General features: G+C 39.3%; 2 protein-coding genes across 2 annotated transcripts; one reads left to right on the top strand and one right to left on the bottom strand.

Annotated features, from left to right (window-relative positions):
• Positions 1 to 2,564: 2,564 nt before the first annotated feature.
• Positions 2,565 to 14,772, bottom strand: ANKRA2 (ankyrin repeat family A member 2). Its single transcript, XM_068423715.1, has 9 exons — positions 14,723 to 14,772; positions 13,584 to 13,980; positions 11,341 to 11,499; positions 9,860 to 9,925; positions 8,414 to 8,511; positions 8,117 to 8,242; positions 7,660 to 7,726; positions 7,488 to 7,568; positions 2,565 to 6,433 (listed from the first exon to the last, which is right to left on the bottom strand). The coding sequence occupies exons 2-9, from the start codon at positions 13,870 to 13,872 to the stop codon at positions 6,378 to 6,380; spliced, it is 942 nt and encodes a 313-aa protein (XP_068279816.1). The 5' UTR covers positions 13,873 to 13,980; positions 14,723 to 14,772; the 3' UTR covers positions 2,565 to 6,377.
• A 110-nt stretch (positions 14,773 to 14,882) lies between these two features.
• Positions 14,883 to 25,158, top strand: UTP15 (UTP15 small subunit processome component). Its single transcript, XM_068423201.1, has 12 exons — positions 14,883 to 15,208; positions 15,747 to 15,839; positions 15,924 to 16,108; positions 17,269 to 17,447; positions 18,254 to 18,379; positions 19,001 to 19,136; positions 20,285 to 20,369; positions 22,672 to 22,821; positions 23,009 to 23,110; positions 23,313 to 23,446; positions 23,949 to 24,007; positions 24,493 to 25,158. Exons 1-12 carry the CDS (start codon positions 15,119 to 15,121, stop codon positions 24,714 to 24,716), a joined length of 1,563 nt encoding a protein of 520 aa, XP_068279302.1. The 5' UTR covers positions 14,883 to 15,118; the 3' UTR covers positions 24,717 to 25,158.
• The last annotated feature ends 305 nt before the right edge of the window (positions 25,159 to 25,463 follow it).

Genomic DNA, 25,463 nt, shown 5'->3' with positions numbered 1-25,463 from the left:
CAGATTTTAGTCTGTCATCCCAGTAAATACAGTCTTTCTCTTTTTTTCCTATCCCTTACCCTTTATAGTTTCATGAGAATATGGAGTTGCATCTGATTCATGCTAGGGATTACCTAGAGCTGTGAATGTGAACTCCTTAGGTGGAACAAGTTACTTAGAATAAGGGTGCTTTCATGGTTGCTCTACTTCTGACACTTTTTGTTCCAAGTACTGTTATAAAACAGTTGTGGAAAATAATTAGTAGTTCTGTCCTAAGTTTACAGCTGTCTCTTCAGGCTGCAAGGCAAGTAGCATCGTCAGGGTTTAAAGAAGTGAGCTTCAAGTTTGCTTAATGGTTACTGGAAGAATGTAGGACTAAGGCACAATAAGACAGCTTTGGAAATCCAAAATTGGTGCATGCCGTAAGTAGAAGTTTGTCTATGTTGTTTCTCAGCCAAATAAGAACAAGGTTCAGTGGCTGATTTCCATCTCATGGGAGCTGAGTAATAGTATTTCTTTCTGGAAGAATACCATTGGGATACCAACTGCTGAATTCTCTGGGAGGGAAAAAAAAGAGTACCACTTTGCATCATGGTCCTGGACAGAGTTTGCCTCTGGTGCCACAGTGGGGAGCTGTGATCACCTTTATGGATCTTGGAAAAGGCAGAGAGCGGAGGCCCTATCTTCCACCCCTTGGCTCCCTGCTGTGGGCACCAGCTCCCTGTGTAGCATGAGGAGGTGTAGGATACTGTGGGTTTTTTGGTTTGTTTTTTGTTTGTTTGTTTGTTTTTTTAAATACCAAGGAAAAACCCTCAGGAGGCTGAAGGGAGATGAGGCTCTACCCTGGGAAGGTCTGGCAGGATGTTGCTGCTTTCTGTAACTGCCTCAGAAATACAAGTGGGGAATTCAGAGTACAAGACACGTGAACAAAGAAGGCAACAGAGTGGAACTAGTAACAGGCCCAGGGAAAACCAGGACAGGGAAGAGTGTAACGAAGTGCTCATCAGATTCACATGCAAATAGTCATGCTAACATTGTACATGATTAACTCCTCACTTGACTGAACCCTGTCTGGATGAAAATGCTTAGATTTAAAGTTATGTTTCTGTCATCTGACACAGAGGGGACAGACAGGTTCTTTTAGGGATCTTTGGCAGAATGATGGCACTAGGTTGTAGTTAGAATTAAAACTATTTTTTCTTAACAGTATATTATGATTAGTGTAGCACAGAATTTAAGACTAGAATGGCAGAGGATTTCTCCAAGCAAAATCAGTGTAGTACAATTTATAATTAGCATAATACAGAATTTATAATACGACTTAACTTACAATTCCTAATCACCTAGATACTAATTTAGGATTTTTAATCACCTGGACCCTCTGCAGATCTGGTTGGATCCTAGTACATGGTTAGCTGCATCCGTGTAACAATCATAATCTAGACTGAAAGGTCATGTACAAGAGTACAAGTCACTCCCTCAGTCCTCGGAGGAAGCAGACGACGGTGGAGGCACCCCTGGCCACCAGCATGTCTGAGGTCTCACTGTCCAGCAGCAGTTCTGGTCCAAGTTCCCCCTTAGGACTTGTAACTGCTTGGGTTTATGGACAGTGCTCTGGGTGCTGTTACGCTTCCCTGTCCTGTGGCGGGGTCATCAATAACACCGGGTTGGCCAGGTGCCTGCGACCTTCAAGGCTGGCAAGGCAGGGAGTAATCGGCCTGGTGCCCAGGAACCTTGAGGCCAGTAGGGAGGGGAAGAAGAAATCTGTTTGGTTTATCTGCTTGGTGCACAGGACCTTCAGGGCCTGATAATGAGGGGAAAGGGAACAAATACACGACCTGCTTGGTCCCAGAGAATGGCTGCTTGCCGTATAAAATGGTGTTAGTTATGCTAACCGCATTACCAGTGGTCAGGAGCAGCGGGTGCCGGTCACAGTTTTTTTAATTATGGCTTTACAGACAGCATCTTAATGTCTTTTAATCAAATATTAACAATCTATTTATGGTTATTCTTCACTGTCCTCATTGGTTCAGTTTCTCTCTCAGCCATTGTCTACCTGTGTGAGAAAGCTGAATGTCTTTGAGCAATTACAAAGTGGATATGTAAAATTTTGTTTTCTTCTCAGTAGAATTGTTTCACACCTGTATTGTTGCCCTCTATGAACAGAGCTGCTTGCTGCTTTAGTTTGCTTCTACCTCCCTGCCAGACAGACAAAGCCTGTCTCTCTTGCACTGTAAGGTTTCTAAGCTTTTGCAGCCAGTAGAAGCTGTAAATGAACGTTAATACTGACAATTGTTGTACCCACTGCATTGTGAATTAGAGTTCATTTGTTGTGTACTCCCTTTGTTAAATAGACAAGAACACCCTGCAAAGTCAAATGTGAATAAATGAAACAAAGACTTTGCACAGCTCTGAAGCATTGGGCTGTTACCACTACATGAAACTCTGCTAGGCAATCTGCTTTGTGAGGCAGAGTTCATGACCTCTGTGATTACATGCTGCACATTGAATTTTGCAAAAATAATTTAGTTAATCAGGAAAAGCAACTTGTTTGCTAACACTCTGAAATACAGTATGCTGTCATTAAGTTCAAATTTTATTAACATTCCCGTAAGAAATTACATTGGCAACAGCTTTTGGTAAAAGGTTTGGGGAGAATGAACTTGGAGTTAAGATTTTGATTGCAGAATTTTCAAACCCCTCTGGTCTTGTGGCATGCCATGGCAAGGAAACACTGCTGCCTTCAGACCCATGGGTGTGGTTCCAAGGTAACTCCTAGTGTCTTCTCTCTTCCATCAGAGGTTACAGAAATGGTTTACCAAAGTAGAAGCAGCAGGCTGACATTTCAAAATGCTTATCAATGCTGAATCAGGGGCTTTAAAATTTTTACCACTATAAACAATGAAAACTGAATACTGAGAAGTATTTACACTAAGAGAAACAAAAATTCATTGTTATGCCTCAGAGAAACAAAGTATGTGGAGCGAAGCATGCTGTTAATATTGCATAATCAACAGTTGCCTGTGCTTTCTTGACAGTGATTTTTTCCAGAGACCAAAGCTTTTTCTTTGCATAAATTTCCGCCCCTCCCACCCCCTCCCAACCTGCCCCGCTTCACAGTTTGCTAACTGACTTAAGTTTTCCTCAGGGTGTCTGAATCACAGCTTTTGAAACACTGCTAGCTGTTCCCTGCAGCGCCCTCCCAAGAGCCACAGAAAACTTCAATTCCATGTTCACTGCCTTGGCAGCATAATACTATCTATAGAAAGGGCTCTTAATACAGGAAACAGCTTCTGAAAGATTACCATCTTCACCTTTGTAATCACTTTTGTGGGATGTGTGGTGATGACTATCTGACAATTGCTTGAAATTATACAGCAAAAAGATGGAAGAAATTTTACATTTTGCTGTCTCAATCTAGGTTGCTCTATTTTTCTGTCTTCCCATATAATCCAAAAATGCATTTTCTAGGATACATTTCCAGGAAACAGTTAAGAATTAGTCAGTTTATTTCCTATATATTAACTCAATGCTGACTGAAGTTCAAGACAAAATACAAAGCAGATTTTGAATCATCATTTAGAACAAGTACTTTCCTGTAACACAAATCATAAAGAAAAAGGGAATTCTGTTCCTTATGCATATTTATACAGCATGTCTATACATAAGATGTCTTAAAAATTAATCAGAAATGATTCAGGTTATGATATTTCAAGAAAACACAGTTTGCATTTTATTTGTATTGTTTTTCAACAAACATGGAAGTTGAATGTTTGTTTTTACAAAGGCCATTAAATCTCAGTATTTCTAATATGCAACTTGACAATAATTGTCACTTCGTATTATTTTATTTTAAAATTACTTAAGACATTTTTCTAGAATTTGACTATGAAACAATATCCCTCCCTTGCTTCCAAGGCATGTCAGATTTACTGAGTCTTTCATCTGATTTAATTATGCATGATATACAGTAAAACTGGTGTAAACCCTACATAAAAATACAAGTGTCAAAGCCTGGGAGACAGATAATACTTAAATGCAGCAAGGATTTCACCAACACCTGCAAGATCAGTTACATTTTCTTGCTTCACCTCCCTTGAAGTTCATTCCATTTCAGATTTCAGCTTTATGAAAGAAATGGATCTCCGGACTGGCTCTTGCACAAACAATCTTTTAGAGGTTAATTCTGGCCCAATTTACGCCTTTTATACACCACAAATGTTTCGGTAGAGTCAAGAGAGAAATTTGGCCACAAATTCAGGTTTAATCTATGTAGGTTGGGATTTTTTTCCCTACATTTTCACTTATTATATATTCAGTCACTTTGAAATAACAAATTTAGCATTTTGAAGTCATTATTTTTCTGGCTCTGACCCAAAGAACTCAGCTGGATTATTTCCCAGCCTTCCAGTACCTTTGGTCAGGATCACAGTGCATGTACTTTAAATAGTATTGATTTCCTTTGTGTATGGAATGATTTTCAAATAGAAAAATTAATCACGGTAGAGACACTATATTAGGTATACAGTAACTCACCCGGGTCCACTCATGTCTTGTGAACTCTAGGTGGAGAGTAAATGGGAGACTGGGTTCACTACCCATGGACCGGGGAAAAAAGGTAGGGATTAGTGGTGTCTGTATGTGGGTAAGTGACGGGCCTCTAGTGGACACAATGGAGAAATGCTTATGGAAACACAACACCGCGGGGATCCGTATGCACTGTCAGAGCAAAAGCTCCTGAAAAGTCTCTTTCAAAAGATTATCTATTATTTGTGCAAAACTATCATATGTCCCATCACTCAGCATAGATTTGATTAAATGCTGGGGTCCCAGAAAATCAGTTAATGTTGCCTGATTTTTCAACTAATTTCAAAACGGTAATTCCTGTTCTAACTAAACAGGTACACTGGGACATCCCTCCAAACTGAAGGACGAGAGGCTGGTGAGCAGCCCCACAGGAAGAGGTCTGGGGATTTGGGTTGGTGGCAAGTTGAACATGAGTCAACAGCGTGCCCTGGCAGCCAAAAGGGCCGACCGTGTCCTGGGGTGCGTCAAGTGCAGCACAGCCAGCCAGTTGAGGGGGGCAGTTGTCACTCTGCACTGCACTGGTGTGGCCCCACCTTGAGTATTGTGTGCAGTTTTGGGCACCTCAAAGTAAGGAGGACATCAGACTCAAGAGTGTGTCCTGAGGAGGGTGGCCAAGACGGTAAAAATCTCAAGCTCAGGAGGAGTGGCTGAGGTCACTTGGTTTGCTCAGTTTAGAGAAGGCTGAGAGGTTACCTCATGGCAGCCTGCAGCTTCTTTACAGGGGGCAGTGGCGGGGGAGGTGCTGATCTCCTCTCTCTGGTGCCCAGCGATAGGACAGGAGGAGGAAATGGAATGAAGCTGTGTCAGGGGAAGTTCAGATTGGATGGCAGGAAAAGGCTCTTCACTTATAGAGGGTGGTCAGTCACTGGAACAGGCTCCCCAGGGAAGTGGTTGCAGCACCAAGCCTGTCAGAGGTCAAGGAGTATCTGGATGACACTCTTAATCATATGGTTTAGTTTTAGGCAGTCCTGCAAGGAGCAGGGAGTTGGACTTGATGGTCCTTACAGGTCCCTTCCAACTTCAGATATTCTATGAGTTTGTGATCCAAAGGAACACTTTGGCTGAAGAAGGCTGGAATGCAGTAGGCACTGGCTTCTCTTCTCCTACAGCTCATGTCTGCTTTCAGTCGCTGCAGGGAGGATATTTAGGAGCTAGGAATTCTGCACTTGACCTTAGGCTTCCTTATACCAGAGAAATTTCTACCTAGGATACTCTGGCCTAGTTGTTTCAGGACAACAGGAAGGCAGAGGCAGGTGGAAAGAAATCAGGTAGGAATTAAACTACCATCACTAAAGTCCTTCAGTTTATTACCAACTTCTTAAAAATTGGACAAAGCCAAAAGCTGACAAAGTAGTATTAACTGGGGATCTTGAAAACAAGCACACATGGTGCACATTTTGATATTATTAACAGTAAAGACATCTATCTTCTATGGTGATATACCTCAATATCTTAAACAAATATCTTCCGGTGAATGTGTATCAATGATGTGATCGAGTAGGACACTTAGCACAGTGCCACCCACCGCACTCAGTGTAAACATTTAGATGGTCAAAACTGGTTTTATTTACAAAGTTTTTCATGCACGACAACTGACTTCTTATTCTAAAATTATACAAAATATATTTAAGAAAAGGATGACATCGCATATTTCTAAAAACAACAATGGAAGAAGAGGAAGCATATTAAAAAGCTTAACTAAAAACAGCAAATAGTTGGACTGAGGTAAAGTTACAGAACAGCCAACCCTTGTCACTGATTACAGGGCTAAAAAGCAGTTCAAATCTCCAAGCCATTAATGGAGCCAACCATTATTCCTTGATATTTTGAAGTAGCCTTAATAAATGAGACTCAATAACCTGTTGAACTAAAGCAGAGAAAAAATCAGGTTAATCAGTGTTCAATGTTTTTTTCACATCTTTAGGGTTGTACTATTTTTTCCTGGCAGATGCCAGCTTGTCCTGTACAATCATTTAATAAAAACCAGACAGGAACAAATTCACTCTGGGAAGAGAGTATGCACCCCTTCAGAAAATAAATCCCTCATATAATGGAAACCCAATACACTCAGTAACGCAGAGGATGGTTTTTGGAGGTGATAATCTGTTCTCTGGTTTGAATAGGCAGATTGCATATGGAAGAAAATTTTTAAGTCTATAAATGGAAAGTAGGCAAAAACGTTTACTAGAAACTACTTCTGTGGAGTGTTTTGAGATTGACTCTTGAAGTAATCTTACATCTAGACATCTGTGAAGTTACTGGCTCCCCCACAAGCACAGGGCTCTGCCTAGAGAAGCTACATGTGCAGTTCTGGGCTTATGTTTGGATTCTGTTCATTTCTGTAACAGCAGACATTTCACAGCTTTCAAAATAAAGGCAGCATGAGGGAAAAACAATGAAGGGTCCCTTCTTTACCTCTGTGTTCCAGAACCAAGTAAGGTAGCTGAATTCACTGATCCTGGCACTACTACTGTCTGCCTCCAAGATAAACTAGAGCTAGTCTGATAAGGGAAGAAGGTTTTGCAAACTACATCACATCATGCCAATCAATAGAGTGCTAGGGTGAGGGGCTCAGGAAGGCTGTAGGCGTCATCATTGTCCAGTGCAACACACACTCCTTTGCATAGAATAAGGGAGCAGCTTGGCTGCCCTTGTCTGGATCATGGCTGCATCAGCCCTACACACCATTATTTGTGCCCACAGATGCAGATCCACAGTCATATTTTCTTACTAGGTACCTGGCTTTCTGAGACAGGAACAGAAGCTCCTACCCATTTTGGGCTGATATATTTACGTGTATTAAGACTTCTAGGACAGGGATCTTCTTACAGCTGTAAAATCTCTACTATGCCATTAGAGCAGCTACAAAACCAAGAAGCAGTAAAGATAAAAATCAAAGAATTTACATTTGCAATACTCACCACTCCGATATCCCAAGGCTACAGCCAAATCCATGGAATTATAGCCAGCATCTGTTTCAATAGTTGGATCAGCACCACTTTCTATGTAAAATAAGAGAAGAAACTCATATTTCTGACAATTATAACTGATAGTACACTATTACTGATAATTAGGTTTGGACAGTCTGCTTACCAAGGAGAATTTTTACACATTTCACATGGTTCCCATGTACTGCATATAGTAGAGGTGTGCCTCCATTCTGCAAAAGCAGGGAAAAGTCTTAGACACTTAATGGTCGAGCAGTCTGCAACGGTAATTCCTTAATACACCAGCATACTTCTATGTATTAGTAAGAGACTTCACAGGTTTATAAAAATGAGGTTCTGTTTTGGTTCTTCACAACTTCCATCTTTTTGGTCTACTGTTTAGACTGTAAGCTCACCCTTCTACAAGGACTCAGTGTTAAGTATCCTCCTCTTTTTACCAAGAAATCAGAACTAGTAGGGCCAACTTCTCTTATCCTATGGAAGTTCTGAAACTCTCAGATATTTCAGTAGTAGAACAATTTTCAAACCCAAGCCAGTCCTGTGCCTGTTTCAAATTTCTCATCACCAAAGCACTCTGACATAAATTCAAGCTTGAGTCTTACCCAGTCATACTCATTGACATCAACTCCACAGTCAAGGAGCATTTTGACAATATCTGTGTATCCTTTACTGCAAGCCAGGGAGAGGGCACTTTCTCGCCCTTTCCCCAAAATCTGAGGATCTGCACCCTGAAATAACAAAAAAAGAAAAACAACCAGACTTTTTTTAAATGTGAGGTTTTACACAGAACTTAACATTTAAACTGTTAACTGTATAGCAGCACTGACAAACTTAGAAAGGCAAATTCAACTAAAAAGTAAATAAAGACATTTAAAATGAAGTGTGGTTTATTTCCTTACATTCTGGAGGAGAAATTCCACTACTGCTATCTGCCCATGAGCTGCAGCCCACATCAGAGGGGTAAATCCTTCTTCATCCTTATGATTGATTACATTTTCTGTTTAAAGAAAAAAATGTAACTTAGTAATCCCTTTCATTAATGCACTGTATGAGCTGGTGAAATATGTTGACATATCCATGCTGAATGGACTGAGGTACCAGTGTGTCCTGCAAGCCATTTTAAAACCAAAATTCTGTCACAATGGTGGTGCAAATATCTTTGTCCAAGAAAGAAAAAAACATCCAACGGACCAAAGTAAAATTTAAGATTTGGGTTTATTTTTTTTTTAGCTCTATAAATCAAGTTCTGTTTTTACTCAGAAATGTTACAAGCTGTCTGTAATCTGGGCTTTATCTTTGGAAAGAAGAGAAGGGCTGCTTGAAAAATAAAGAGGTACATTCTGTATTATACTGGAGAAAGTGTTTTTTTCAATAGAGTGAGCCACACAATCTTGTGAAGAATTGGCTTGTAAAGCAATATAGATAGTATAACTCCATTACCCCCAAAGTTCATGTAATCAATAGGATGTTTTGGGGACACGATTAAGGTCTACTTCTAGTGCACCCAGAAGAAGGAAAAAGAACTTTTTTTAACAATTGGCTGACTGAAATATTCAAGTTGGAATTTTTTTTAATATCTTAAGTACTTAAAAAAAGTCCCATGCTTATCACAGCACCATAATATGCATTTTTAACTGTTACTGACACTCCAGAATCAATTTGCTTTCTGTATACATGGCTCATTACAAAGTATATAGACTTGCCGACTCATTACCTGCTTTCCAGTAAACATTTCAACAAAGATGCACTCAAAGCACAGCTGATGACTAATAATAAAATAAGAATATACTATTAACAGTATATTCAATTCAATACTTTATGTAGAGTTGAACTTTTATGTAAGTATTATGGACACACGAATGTCACACTGCAGACTATCACACGACTTGGAATGAGTAGCACTATTATATTGCAGGCGTGAGCCACAGCTTAAATTACAATCAATATGTTGATTGATTAAATAGAATTGGAAAGCCACCATTAATAGAAATGTGTTTTAAATTACAAAGGTAATAAAAAAAATTAGCTCTTCTGACTGAACTAACAGATTTTCGCTTCTCATTTCCATGGATTACCTACATAGCTGGGGAGCAGGGGGAGGAAGGGATTTACCTGTAACTCCTATTAATGTTAATGTTTAATTTAAAATCCAAATCATAGCAATGAGTGGATAAAAGACTGATGTGATCAACAGTCCACATCTGCAAAGAACACATACCTCAAATATCCTTCAATTTGTACCAGAATTGAGGATTTTTTAAATACAGCTTTGGGGAACAGTCAGAAAAACAGGGTATAAATGCCCCAAAGAAAAAAGGCAGGCATTTAAACTCCCTCTGTCTCACCTTGTTCAATACGCGTGGCCAGATACAACATTTCTCCCTGAGCAGCCAGCTGATGAACTGATAAAGCTGCAAAATGGGAAGCAAAAGCATGCGTTACACACATCAATTTTCATTCTGTTCTATTTGGAGCTGGGCATAACATGTCCATTGGCTTGAGCAGTACAGAACTTGGATTTGAGAGTGTAGACAGGTTTCACCTTACACTCTGAACTGGAATCAGTATCTTAAAAATGGAAAAATTTCCAAAGAGTTTCATAGGTTTAGGTGATTTTTTAACCAATGTATAAATCATACTAGAAAGCACAGATACTTCTATGTTCACTTTTTACAAGGCGACTTGCTCTCTTCTCTGCTGCATGGTCAGCAACCCAAGATCACATTAAGACCATTCACCAAATAAAAATAAGCAACTTTTGATAAATTAAGACTATGTAGTTTAAAAATGACATCTAAGAGATCACATGCCATCAGGAGACCTGTCATGCTGCTCAATAAAGCCCATAGCGTGACTCTAATGGAATAGATCAGACATTACAAAACTATACATGACATCTACAGGGGAAGAAAAAGATTGTGGGTTTTTTTTTTTTTTTTAATAAAAAGTACCAAGCATTAAAAGCAGAATAATTCTTAAGAGATTATGAAGAAAAAGTCTCGGATCCCACAATAAACTCCACACAGGTGCATGGCTTTGATAATTACAACTTGGAGCAGGTCTGAAAGGTGCTCAGGAGGGAATATATAATACAGTATCCACACTATATAATAACAGATTAACTAATGATTACATACTATGTAAATATTCACTACCCTCTTCCTGTTAACTACATGAAAGTTTGATTTTTTTTCAGAAAGACTGCGTATTTCGTTCAGAGGCCTATGTTGCAGCTCCAGATTAATTTTTCCCATGCAAGCAGCCTTTTTTTCTTTTTAAACATTGGATTTATAATTTATAGAGGAAATAATTTATAGATGAAGTAAATTACAGAGAATTAATTTATAAAGAAAATACTTGACAATTAAGAATAACAAAACCCCATAAATAATACTGCCTTCTTGACTTTCAAGATCCGTGACAATCATGACGTCTGCAGTAGTCTATACCACTTACCAATCATCTAATTTTAATAAATTTTACAAGATGCACAAGTTCTGAAAACAATTATATGAATTAACTTAAAAGTTAAATTAAAAACAAACATTAACTTAAAAGCTTAGAAAGGATCACAAAAATATTTATATTTTTTTAAATCAAGAATTGGATCCTTTCTGGAAAATACACTTCAGTCATGAATTCAATATAGCAGATGGATTACTATTTTATGGTTGGAACCATGTGAAATTAGACAAGACTATCTCAATGTTTTCTTCCTATATTAAAGTTCATTACAACATCAAAGAAAAAAATCAGAAAAATCTGTCAAGCACCTAACATACAGTTCACAAAATAATTATTAACAGTAAGGCAGAAGGATACTTACAGTTTACAAGTAGGGGTGTTGTAGACACTTCATTTCCCCTGTGTTTGTTAGTTAGGGTAGTTGATTGTTTTATTGGCGAGAAATGCTTAGTAGTTGATGGAGTATAAACGTGTCTTACTTGGATACCAGGGGAAGGAGAAGTGTGGCTGTTGCATTCAGCTGCATTGAACAGAGAAAACAGACAGGATTTTAGTACTAGTAAGAGCATTAAAAGAAAGCCACAGACTCTAAGTCAAACTAGAAAGCACCAGTATCACAAGACCTTTAAAACTCATGTTAAGTAAGCTTTATTACATATGCTTTTTCCACTGTGTATTGTGAGAGCTGAATAAAGGGCTGTATTCATTTCTGGCATAGAACAATGCTGCTACCACACAGGTTCAGTGTGGTGTAATGTCACACAGAGACAAGTTGGTGTCTAAATGAGGTAATTTAGGTCTAGATTTTTGACATGCCTGGTGTGGATTTATCAGGTGGGATGGCTCCACTTATGGATGGCCTGTCATACCCTCATGAACGCTTCTCCAGTGCAACAGCATGATGCAGCTCTGGTCAGCCATGTAGTCAGGTAACTGCTCAGCTCATCCATTTTCCCACTCTCTAACCAGTCCACTGCATGAGTGGAGATGACTTTCACTAATTTTCTTCACCAGGACTTTTTCCACTCCTGTTGGATAAAATTGTAACTGCATTATGAATGCTTTATGAATACTTAACCAGCAGGAAGAGAGGTATTCCACACTAACTTACATAAAATGCAACAGCAGGTCACCACTTAGAATTCAAGAAGCCATTCAGTGCTGCTGTGTCCATTTGTACTAACTTTCTAGCTGTCTATTAGAATCTAATGGCATTTTATTACAAAATATGTATGCTATCTTGGCTTCTAATTCTCAAAAGCAGGTTTTCAGAAGTAGCTGAGAAGCCAGATAATTGTTAAGAAGCTAACTGATTAAACACTGGAAAAACATATTGAAGGATTAAACTCCATTATTGGCTAAATTGATTTGACACCAGTGTGCATTAACAATTAATGACTGGAAGCTAATTAACATGCACACTGAATTCACACCATATAGACCTTCATGATCATAAGCCCAAGTGCAAATTCTGGGAGAGAACCAATTAAAAGCAGAGGGTAACAGGATGAAAATGAAATTACATCGTTTGCCAATCAAATAGCTACAGTTGACATGATCAAATTAAGAGACCTACCAGGGATTTTTGACCTGCGGTCGTTGGATCCGCAGGACTACTTCTAAGGGGTAGACAAATGTTACCTAAGAAAAACAACCCTATCAATCACTGATGGGTCTAAATTTGCTGTTCAGGTCTACAGCTCCACTAGTAAGCACTTAGGGCCTGCAAATCAAAAAAGTTTGAAAATTACAATGGCTGAACTGCAGCCAAACAATAAAAATCAGAGAAATCATCAAAATCCACAATAGTTCTGTGTTTGTATTTGTTAGAGAAAATGGGTCTAATTCAACCTCGTGAAAAGATACATTACTAACAGTCTGAACTATTACAGCGAGCACTGGAAAACTGTTAAAAGTGAAGTAGGCAGAAGTCCTAATTCTGTTGTCCATCGATATGCTCAGCCATGAGAAAGCATGGATCAATTCTGATGAAGCTGCCCAGCAATTGCTGGAGATTAGCTGCAGGTATCCAGAATTGCAGCAACATTTGCTTTCAAGTAGTGGGAAGCTGAACTGGTGAGCCACACGCTACAACTACAGGCTTTGCACAGCCATACTGATAAAACAAAGTCAACTGCATGACCTATGTTATTTTGTCGTCATACTAGTGCAAAGATAAAATGTGCTGCAGAAAGCTACTGAAGTTGAAGTGATCATAGAGTGCTTTCAGTAGTGTTCTGTACAGACACATACATTCAACAATGTGTAGCATGTTGTAGGACATGCTACACCATGCTACACAAAAGAACTAAGCTTGTTTTCATAATCAGCATCAGCTCTTAATAAATTATACTAGAGACTTTTTGTGCCACTACTTTTTCAATTAAAAAAGAAATTTTAAATGTGATTTAAAAAAATAATCTTCAGGGAAATTAATTTTACATTAATAATCCATTAAGCATATAATAAAAAAGTTAGGGGAGCAAATCTTAGAAAACTATTACTGATTAACACACATATAAGGCAGAGGGTTTTTTTAAAAAAATGTAACAGCTTAACAGGATGACACAATCCACACATAACAATTTGTACCATAAGTTCAACCTTTAAATAAGACAGATGCCACTTCAAGGTCAGAGTTCACTTGGTCTTGAATATTTTTACTGTCCTCCTCATTCAAAGATTTCACAAATCGTGAGCAGACATTCATATCAAATCTATTGGGTAAAATGAATTTCATTCCCATGGTGACACTCTGAGCTGGCCCTTCCTCTGTGCTAGAGTCAAGCTGATGCTCCACTTTAATGTCCGGCATAGGCGGAAGGCTGTAGCTAGTGGGACATTCTTCTACAATTAACTGGGCCCCAGCATCTATGTTTGTTGAAGATGCCATGGCCTCAGTCACGTAAAAGTTTTATGCAAAATGTTTCTTCATAGTTTGTAGCCAAGAGCAGTTTTGACAACAAAGCTGTATCTAAAGAGATCCAGATGTTTGAACGACCTGCAACAAAACACAGGTAACATAGGTTAACAACACTCTGGTGAAGTAATGCATAAAAATACACCAAACTTGCTTCATTTAAGCTTATGGCATTTGGTTTTGACAGTCAAAACCTTGGTGAGATATCAATCTTACTGCTGTCACAAGCTGTTGACCAAATCCTCCACTTAAATTTTATCACATGGATATTTAAACCAAATACCATCATGAAGCCAGGAGTAGTTTCATCTAAGGGACGTTTCACAATATTACTCTGGTTGCAGTAAAAAACCCCACCACAACCAACCACGTTTATACCAAGACAAGAACGAACTATAAGCAGATGACTTTACTGCCTAAAAACATTAGACTTGAATGAAGAGTTAGTGACTTTATGTCCCTTTATGACTCTAAGCCTTTTCATAACCTGAGCGAAATAAATGGCTTCTACTACACGCGTAGGAAAACGATAAAACCCCTTTTAGACTGACGACAGCAAAACATCCCAGAACACCCGGGGCTTTCGGACAGCACCGCGGGAAGCCTAACGTCAGGCCGGGCTCGGCGGCAGCGCGTGGCAGGAGGAGCGGCCTGGCAGCCTCAGGCATTCACTCCTGGAGCCCTCCCCCGCACTGCAGGCCGCCGGCTCTGGGATGAAAGGCCGCTGCCGCCCCCACGGACGCTGCGGAGCCCCCGCCGCCCGGGAGACCCTCCGGCGGAGCGGACCTGCGGCTCCGCTCCCAGGAGCCCCGCCCCGCCTCACCTCCCCGCCGCCACCGCCGCTTCAGCCGCGAAGGGGAGGAGGAAGTGACATCGTACGGCCCCGCCAGCGGCATGGCGGAAGTGACGCTCCATCGCAGCGGTGGCGATTGGCTAGGAAGAGTCGCCGCCTGATGACGCATCCCACACGTGCGCGTTGGCTCTCCTGGAGGCGGGCGTGGGGCTCGCCGTAGTGGCTGCGGCGGCGGGGCGCAGCGTGGCCCTCGCCCCCTCGGGCGGCGCGGCTCGGGTCGGTTCGTCCCTCCCGGGGCTCCCACCAGAGAGCCACCCGCCTGGCCGGTCCCGCAGGCGGGAGTGCGACTCGGCGGCCACCGCTGCTCCGTGAGGAGGCGCCGCGCAGGCCTTGGCCTCGCCCGGCGTCCCCAGCGCCTGGTCAGCCATGGCCACGTACAAGCCGGTGGTGGTTCAGGCGTTCCCCAAGCTCGGGGAGAAGATCACGCAGGACACGGTGTACTGGCGGGGCTACAAGGTAGGAGGCGTCCCGCTGTGGCGCGGGAGGCGTGGGGCAGCGGGCCGGACCGAGGGGCTCCGTGGCTGGCGTGGGGTCTGCGCTCTGGTCCGGGCTTTTTCTACCAGTTCTTGCGGGTGTCGGTTAGAAGCGGTGCTTTAGTATCGCCCCTAAACCTATTAAATGGTTCCGTAGGAAACGAGACTGACTGTGCTCCACGTTGGCTCGACAGACGTAGTTATTGCCCTGGAATGTGTTTTTTTTTTCACCGCTTTCGTGCAAGTAATCAAAAGTATTTTTAAACTTGCGTGAGTGAATAAGGTTGGTTTTTTCTCAAAACAATTAATGGGTCAGTTGTAATGCGTGAATTGGAAAAAAATTATAAAAGCAGAAGTAGCCTGGCAGAAGAGAAGCTTAGTAGTAGGGTTGTATTTAAAAAATAACTTGGTTCTAAATGGCATTTTTAGCTCTCCTTAGGAAGAGTAGGTTTTGTTTTGCTGTTTTACTTTTTGATTGTGTGCTTACATACATTTAATGATCTTTATCACAATTGTTTTAGACACCTGTTCAGATAAAGGAATTCGGTGCAATAAAGAAAATTGACTTCTCCCTGGTTCCTCCATATAACTATGCTGTCACAGCCTCCTCAAGGGTAAGTGGCTTTTCTGACGTTTTTATGTTCTTGTCTTTGAGCTGGTATCATATGAGTGAAGTTAATGTCTTCCTGTTTTGCTAGATCCATATTTACGGTCGCTACTCTCAGGAACCAATCAAAACGTTTTCTCGCTTCAAAGATGCTGCTTATTGTGCCACATACAGAGATGATGGCAATCTGCTTGTTGCTGGCAGCGAGGAAGGTAGCATTCGCCTCTTTGACATTAGTGGAAGAGCGCCGCTGAGACAATTTGATGGTCATACTAAGTAAGACAGTGTTGATTTTTTCTTTGTGTGCGTAAGCTTGTTTGGTGTATTTACATATGTCCGCTTTGCGTGTTGCTGAAAATCTGAATAATATTGATCTATGTTGCTTGCACCTTTCTCACACAGATCTTACTGAAAACTAGATGTTTTAATTTAATTCAGAATTGGAGTGACTTTTTTAAAAATTCTAAACATGAATTCGGTACATGGAAGAATAAATACATTTTCTAATTTGGGTAGGTGTCTGTTGTGTAGACATCGTCTTGTGACTACACGGTGCTGGTAAGCACATTTTATTTGATGCTGGCAGGAAAAGAGTTCTAAAAAGTGGCTAAAGAAAAACAGTGAAGAAATATGCCAGGAAAAGCAGGAATCCCTTAAAAAAACAAAACAAAACATGCATGATGGCGGGGTGGGGAAGAAGTTAGAAGAGGAGTTCTGATGTATCAGTGAGGAAAAGACAATGATAATGCTTAGATTGAACAGATTGCTGTGCTATGGAAGACCATATCTTTATAGATATTTTATAGCTATCTGTATCTATTTACAGATATCTATATCTACCTAGAACAACAACAACAAACTTGCTTTCACACGAAACCACACAAGCAGACCTTGAGAGTGTTTCTTTCTGAGGTCTGTAGTTGTAGATCTGGTATTATCTTATGTCCTAACCACTAGGTTAACTCTGCTAAGATTTAGGGTATCTGTGTTTTCTGTCAGGGTCTTTGTTGGGATGTTACAATGATAATACAGATTTGAATAGTGATTTTAAAGGACAAGAAGAGTGTCCAACCCCGTCATACTCAAAACTCACTATTATAAATTTTTTCTAAAGGACAGTGCTAGTATACAGACCTCTAAGTAACAAATGCAGAATTTACAGCTTTTAAGAGAGCATCTAGTTAGGCCTGTAAAGCCTTTAAGGCAGATCATATCAGTGCTTAGGTAAGCTTCTTGTCAGCATGACCCTTTTCTGGCTGGAAATATAAAAACTAAAGTGTTTTAACCTCTAAAGTGAGGCTTTGTAACTTCCAGCACTTTACTGGAATGCTTTACACTTTTAAGTTAGAATATTTTAATAAGCTCTTCATACAGACTAACTGTTCTAGAAACAAGTATATATTTTAACTTCGGATATTGTGGACTTTGCTTTCTAGAGCTGTTCATGTAGTGGGCTTCCTGTCTGATAAATACCGAATATTTTCGGGTGGTGATGACTATTCATCAAGTCTGTGGGATATTCTGAGTGCTACAGAAATCGTCTCATACAGTGAACATAGTGACTATGTGAGATGCGGCTGTGCAAGTAAAGTGAATGCAGACGTGTTTGTAACAGGTTTGATTTTTATTCATGTTTCTTTTGGATTGAATTGAAGAAAAGCACAGAAAGGTAGTTTTTGATACAGTAGGATCTTGTTTATTATATTTTAAACATGGAGGATCTGTCTTCCTACTCAGTGCCTACTTTGTTTCCTTTTTGCTTGCCTTTTAAGCTTGACACTGATGTTTGTAGGGAAACTCTGAGTGAACTAATTTTTAACATCATTTTACTTTAGCCTGTTAGGGTTAATGGGACTCTTCTGACTGGCCTTTGAAAGTTTTAAGAAAATCCTGTGAATGTATCCTTTAGTTGGGATTGACTGAAGTGTTTTGTCAGGTTTCTGGAGGAGGACACTAGTTCCATTGTAGTTTGTAGATTCCAAAACTGGCAGACTAAAAAATGAAAGGTGGTGTGATGAGTTATTTGCAACCTTCTTTTGGTTTTCCTAGCAGTAGCTTTCTATTAATCTGTGGTAAATTGCTGTGAAAAAAATAGTATTCCTTACTTCATAAGGCACAAGAGACTAGGTTTCATCAGGTTTCCTGATAGTTATTGTTATAAATACACTTGATTAATGGAAGGGAAATAAAATTAAGACTTAAATTACTTTTAAGGCCTGACATGTTGCTAGGGCTAGAATTAGAAGACTTACGTTGCCTGAAGGCTGTAAATTAACAAAGGTAAACCACAAGATGTTCTAAGTCTGTGGTTTAAAACTGTTCCCATTTGGCAGGAGCTCCTTTAGATTGTAGGATGTGGCTGGTTTAGTTCCTGAAATAATTGAAATACTGAAACTGAAGCTATTTATGTGCTGTTTGCAGGTTCCTATGATCACACTGTGAAACTATTTGATGCACGAACAGGAAGTAGTGTCATGACAATAGAACATGGCCAGCCTGTGGAGAGTGTGCTTCTGTTCCCTTCCGGTGGGCTTCTAGTATCTGCAGGTACTTCAATAAAATAAAATTTATTTTCTGTGGCCCTAATTTGAGAAATATTTCAGCTGCCTCTTTCTTGTCTGGCGTTTTCATTTGTTTACGAAGTGATAAGTTATGTAACAGCTGAATTTCTCAAGTATCTTCCTTAGGAGTCTGTGTTGATCTGGAGGGTGCAGGTAGGGGTCTTTTTGTCTCTGTTTTGATTTTCTTGTAGTTGGTCCAAAAAAAAAAAGACATTTTTAATGACAAGATACAGACTTTAGCCCAGTGCTAAAGTGAAGGAATGAACATACTTAAGTTTTGAAAAGATGGGACTGTATCTTTCTCTCAGTGATGACCAGGTTTTTTAGTCTCTTCTTGCCATTGCATCAGAAGTCCTGTAACCCAGTGGTATCTAGATTATTTTTGGTAAGGAGTATGTTGAATCATTCAGCTGTGACTACAGAATGGCCTGAAGAAGAGCAGGCTTGTAGTGTGTCTTGTCCCAGGAGATAGTCATAATAGATGGGAATGGTGAGTAGGTACAGAAAACTCTGTGTTAGGAAGCAGGCACTGTATCACTCTGAAAACTTCTTCAGAGAAGCGTAAATGTGTATGTGTGTCAAACTTTTGTGTGCTTCCTTCTCACAGGAGGTCGCTATGTCAAAGTCTGGGATGTACTAAAAGGCGGACAATTACTAGTTTCACTTAAAAATCACCATAAAACTGTAACTTGTTTATGCCTGAACAGCTCTGGACAAAGGTTATTGTCAGGATCCCTGGACAGGTCAGTATATTTCCTGGCTTCGTTGTGATTTAAATTCTTTAGGACTTTTTTCCTTTGAAAGTTATACAGTATGAATCTGTGCATGTTTTCTCGGCGTAAACACTTTTAACTGTTAGAGATATAACTTATTTGAAAACATGTCTTGGGGCCAAGGTATATACTGTGATATACATTAACCTTTTCCTCTTACTAGCCTGAATGTCAGTAGGGGTTGCATGTGCCATTTGGGAATGTGTGTGGGGAACTTCTGAATAAGCATTAATTTTTCTGAATCTCGAAACTGACCATTGCAGTGTCTGTAAAGTAACTATTCTTTACTTTAATACAGTTTAAATACCTGAAAGTGTATTAGTATTCACCTTTGAAGAGGCTGTTCTTTGTGTCTCTGTGCTGTTGCTTTTTGTACCCAAGGTGCACAGCTGAAATATGTCCTCCTTGCTTGCTTGCTTGTTTGGGTTGAGTTGCTGACTACTGGTACTCAATCTGTTGTCTCTGAGATATTAGAAATAGGAAGTGATCTGAAATGACAGTGGTCTGTTCTCTTCCTCCCTTCTTCCCTCCTGTAACCCCTAGGCTTCCTCAGGTGTTATGATTACAAAGCATAAGCTGAAGGATCACACTAGCTGTGCAGCGGTTTGTCATTCAGTGCTCACAACACTAAAGTTCATACTTGTTGTGAGATAATGTTTTGTTTTCCCATTTGTTCAGTGTTTACTACCTTCAACCAAATCATTAAAGAGCAGCTGGATACAACAGTATCTGTGGATTTACTTCCACAAATTGTAATAGATCTTACATTTAAGATTTAAGAATAAATTTGGATAAATGCTGTCTTAGTATTTCCTAGTAAGCATTGCTGAAGTCAAGTAGTCACTACATCTGCCTTCAATTTCTTCTTCTGGCCTTGTCTCATTTTCGTATCTTCTAGGCAAGGGCAATCCTTTCTTGACTTTTGTGTATCTTTTAACAGAACCTTTCTGTTGCAGGAGAGATAGTAACTAAGAAGCTCAGTGGTAGTCTGAAGAATGCTTTGTATAAATCCTCAGTTTCCTTAAATGATCTATAGAAGTTGAGAGTGATGAAATTCCTGTAAAGTCTCTGCAATAAGGCATTAGTAACAAGGTTTTAATCATTACTCTTCTGTATAGGCATGTGAAGATTTACAGTACTACTTCCTACAAAGTAGTCCACAGCTTTAACTATGCAACGTCCATCCTCAGTCTTGCGTTGTCGGTAAGTACATTAGAAATCTGTCTAGGCAAGGTAATTACTAATACCTTTTAAGTCACATAATTCATTTTTCCTTTCATCGCTATTGGGTGTTTCAGAAGAATGCTGTACATGCAAAGCTGGATGACTGAATATGTTAAAAAAATGCATTAAGAGGTTTTAAGCAGAATGCATTTGGATACCAGGTGTTACCTGATCAGATCTGTACAAAATTGTGTGTTAATCTAGGACAGGATATATCATAGGGAAAGTATTCAGTTTAGAAGGCAAGTCATTTGACTTTAAGAAGATTGTACTCATCTTTTGCCTTTCAGGAACCTTGTGAGTCCTTTTGTGTGGCAGTGATAAAAGAAAAAAAGTAGTTCATTTGTTGAGAAATTTAGACTAGGATGAACTTGTCTTAGAAGTTGTTGGTGTCAGGTTTGTCTGAGGAAGAAGAGAGGGCATGAGGTATGAGCATAAAAAAGCTTGTTTGCCAAGGCATGTGTCTTATTGTCTTGGAAACAGAAAACAAAGACTCTCATTTCTCTGACACATTTGAGTTCCAATGGATAAGTGACCTGCTGGGCAGAAATTTGGAGGCTAGCACCGCTTTTTAAAACAATGCTGTAGTCATGTAGTCACCCTTTCATGTAGCCTCTGAAGGACATATAAAAGCAACTGTGAGGGATCTTTACCACCTTTGCTACTTTACTATTGTCCTGCTCTTCTGGAACCTTCTGGGAAGGTGTGTGTGGAGGGAGTGTCTTCCTCTCTTCATTTCCTACCTTGTTCCCTAGGGAACTAGAGCTAAATGAGTTTTGAATTATTTTGGTTGAGGTGAAGTAGTATAGAACCAAAAAACCTCCGTACGCTTTAAACCTCTACAGCAGCTGCAAAATGTGCAATACCTGTAGTTTGGCATCTCTACTGCTGTGTGTATGTCTTTTGAAACATAATCTTTTGTTTCCTATTGACTAAAACCCTTGAGTTTTAAATGATCATATGAGAACATAAGACTGGCTCTACTGGGTCAAACCAAAGGCTGGCCTAATTCCAGATGCTGCTTGCAACTATAGCCATAAGTAGATGTGTATGGAAAACTAAAAACAGGGCAAGTGTGTTTGATAAGTTTCCTGATATTCTCTAGAACTCCAAACCCATTTTCAGATGAGAAATTAGCTCATTAGTGTAGTTTCTGTGTAATTCAAAGAATTACTCATACATAAGTGTGCTCAGTCTCTCCTTGAGCTTGGACGAACTTTTAACCTTCACTATATTTGATGACAAGGAGTTCCACATTTCTGCTACTTGTTGTGTGAATAACAGCCTCCTTTTGTTCCATTTCAACCTTCATTAGCTTCGTTTGATGCCCTAAATGAGACATCGACCAGCTGATCGCCATCCATACCTGTAATCATTCTGTAGGCTTTTATCATATCCCTCCTCAATTATCCTGTTTTTCCCATACTGAAGAGTTCTGTCTCAAATCAAGCCAATCTTTCATTCTCCTCAGAGTTCTTTGATTCTTTTATTCTGAATCTGCTACTGTTTTTTGAGAATGACTCGCGTAGGATTTAAGATGTGGGTAAACAATGGATTTATTCAGTGGTCTAATCTAGTTTTTATTTCTTCTGTAGTAATTCCTCACACTTTTTAGTTGTTTTTTTTTCCTCTTACCAGCAGTTGATCATTCAGCTCATGTTTAATGTTTCCATAGAATTATCTGTTAATAGTGACAGGTCAGAACTCACTATTTTATATGTGAAGTCAGTGTTTTTCTCTGGTGCATCATTTAAAATGATAACCTTTAGAATCAGATACATGCAACCTTTTTTATGTAGGTGAGATTTGTACCAGTGACTGGTATTTTGAACAACTTTCACTTGTTTCTCAAAATCCTCCTGTTCTATGATAGCTTTCTCATAGGTGGTGTTCTTGTCTGCTGTATGGCAAGTAATAGCCAGAGACTGTTGTACACCATTGGAAAAAAAAATAACAACCCAACCTGTCATAGTTTATACTTACAGAAGGATGTTCAGGTGTATTTGAGCTTGCTTCACTAGTCAGGCTGTAGTCCCTCTAGGTAGTTGTTAAAGGTTTGTTAGATGGATAATGTTGCTTGCGATCATAGCCTTGAAACTCACTGTTCTGAACAAGGTATTTGACCACGAGACCTCATAGAGATGCCTTCCAACTTAAGTTATTCTATGATACTGTGATTAGAGCTTTATCATGAAGCATAAAAATTTAAAGATCTGCGTGGTAGAGCAAGCATCATCAAATAAAACACTAGGTTCCTAACTCTGTGATTTCTTTGTTTTAGCCTGAAGATGAAACCATAGTTGTAGGCATGACTGACGGGGTGCTAAATGTTAAACACAGAAAACCTGGAGAAAGGAAAGAAAAGTCTCAAAAGAAGAGACAACCAGCATATAGAACCTATGTGAAGGGAAGAACTTACATGCCAAAACAGGTATAGGAGAGTGAGAAAATGTATACTGAAGCACTCCTCAAAATTTCTTTTTTTTTTTTTTGGCGTGTGCTAAGTTGAAGAAGGGGACGGGAGGGAAGATACAAAGGCATATAAGCTTGTTCATGGTAATACATCTAATCCATTGTATGTGTGTCTGTCTTATTCTGAATTCGTCTTTCAATTCTAGGAAGATTTCTGTGTCAGTAAACCTGTAAAACGTGTTTTGAGGAAATACGACAAGCTGCTGAGAAGCTTTCAGTCTTCCAAGGCCCTTGATGTGGTACTGGAGGTAAGGCATTAGTTTTTGTCGCATCAGAGTTGTGTGCTGTGATCTGAAGTGGATTTTTTTCTGTATGTCAAACTGATTTTATTTCAGTGCACAACTAGAAAGGAATCAAAATTGTGTGGGTTCTGTTTTGGTTTTGCTGATATCAGCCTTTTTGTGTGTAAAGATATTGCTTTGGTACTAAACTCTTCTTATATACGTCCAGCCACCCATCAGGCTTTATACTCCTGAAGTTACGGTTGCAGTCATGCAGGAACTACATCGCAGAGGAACGCTGAGGAATGCACTTGCAGGCCGAGATGAGAAGCAAATTAATCTCCTTCTTACCTTTGTGGCAAGGTATTACATTAACCTGAGTTCTCTCAGACTATTTTGAGACCTGTATTTCTTAATAGCTTTTGCCACAGAATCTCAACACTAGTGGAACACTAGTACTTCTGAAGTCTCGCATGCCTTCTGATACCAAGGTCTGGGATTTCGCTTATAGTACTGAACTCGTTTACCTGTTAGCATAAAAAAAAATTTGCTGATAGTATGAGAGAATATATTTTACTTTGCCAGATATTCTACCCTTAGTCTTTTATTTTCTTGTTTCCTCGATGAAATTCGTGTCATCATGTACCTGAGGCTTTTGCCAGTCCTCTGACCCCCACTGCCTTCCTGAAAGGAGGAGGGTAAATAACCACATGTAGCTTTTTTGACTTACGTCTCTGACTGCTGTTCTATGATGTCTCTTCATGAAGGAAAAATTGTCTGTATGCCTGTGTGAGAAAGCTGCTTGTTGTTGGGAGGAGTGCAGTTGGCAAAACCAGTAAAATTGGGGTTTCTTCTAATTTTGCAGGCGTGTGATTGAGCCTAGATTTACTTCTGTACTGGTGACTGTTGCAGATATGATCACTGGTAAGTACAACACAAAAAGGATTCTATCTAGCTTAGAAGTAAGGTAAGAAGTGCTACGTTTCTAAGAAACTAAACTTTTATGGTTTTGTTTATGAGTATGAACTCAGTATCAAGAGAATGATCCAAAAAGAGATACTGCCAGGTAACTGTGACAGCAGTCAGTATCTGATTTCCACCAACTGCAGGAAGCTCCTCATGGTCTCTGATACTTCATGTTTGTATACTTACATAGTACAAGTGACTTCTGCTTCTCCAGTGAGGCAAAAATAATATTTGAGGTTGTAAAAACTTCTGTTCCTGTTAGTTTGACTTACTGTTGCTGTGAGTACATACAAATAATTAACACTATTTTCACAACACTGTTGTCTTATTTGTCCACAGTGTTGGACAAGTGCCAGGCTCCTTAAACACATCTCTAACTAGCTAATATAATTTTCACGTTTTTATAGATATGTGGATTCGTAAGTGACTTTTTTTCTTTACAGACATTTATCAGCCTGTGGTTGGGCAGTCAGCGATTGTTGACAGACAATTCTTGAGACTTCAGGAAGCCATAGGAAAAGAGATAGACTATCAAGAAGAACTACTAGAAGTTTTGGGAATGATGGATACACTGTTTGCTACTTTTGCTAATAAAGGAGCTACTTACCTAGAAGAGAACAAAAGTAATGGTCTTATAGAGGCTATTGAAACAGATACAAATAACTGACTGACAACCATCACAACAAATTGTCACAAAAATAATGTGGACTTGAAATACATGACCTGTCCTCCTGGTAACTTTTTATAATAGTGACTTTCAAAATAAGCCCTTCTGTGTTGAAGTTCTGTTTTCCAAACTGTGTTTTTGAATAGACTGAATTACTGAAGACAAAGAGGATGTTTTCGAGATGTCCCATGCAATCTTTTTCAAACAACTGAATTTTAAAATTTTATTCCAAAGATATGTAACTTTTAAGAGTGTTCTGTGATCCAGTACTAAGTCATTGTTTGATTTAGAGAAACAGTCAACAATTTTCAGGTTTTATTTACCGGAAAATAATTGAGGTTTATCTAATTTTAATGTGTCATTGTCCTTATTTAAGGTTAATATCCCATCTCACATACTTGGACATAGGAATAAAACCACATATGCATTTGATGAAACTTGACTACATTGTGTTTTCTCTCCTTGCTTCATCTCTGTTTCAGACTTTCATGAATTCATAGGAAACAGCAAAATGACTCAAGAAAACAAGTGCATGTTATTTTGATTTGTTTTGTTTAGTGCAATAGAAGAAATATGTATATTGAAAAATTTGTTAGTTCATTTTTTAAAGAGTGCATATACATTTATGAATTATAATTCCCTAGAAAATAGATAACTGTTCTAAAGGGAAATTAATTCAAATTAAATTAATGTAGTAAGTAAACTGCCCACCAGTGTGAAAATCCTCAGTTAAGTAAAAGAATTACA

Source organism: Nyctibius grandis, chromosome Z (assembly GCF_013368605.1).
Source record: "Nyctibius grandis isolate bNycGra1 chromosome Z, bNycGra1.pri, whole genome shotgun sequence".
Lineage (NCBI taxonomy): Eukaryota > Metazoa > Chordata > Aves > Nyctibiiformes > Nyctibiidae > Nyctibius > Nyctibius grandis.
Note: the sequence above shows the minus strand (reverse complement) of the source record. Positions and strands in the feature narration are given on the sequence as shown.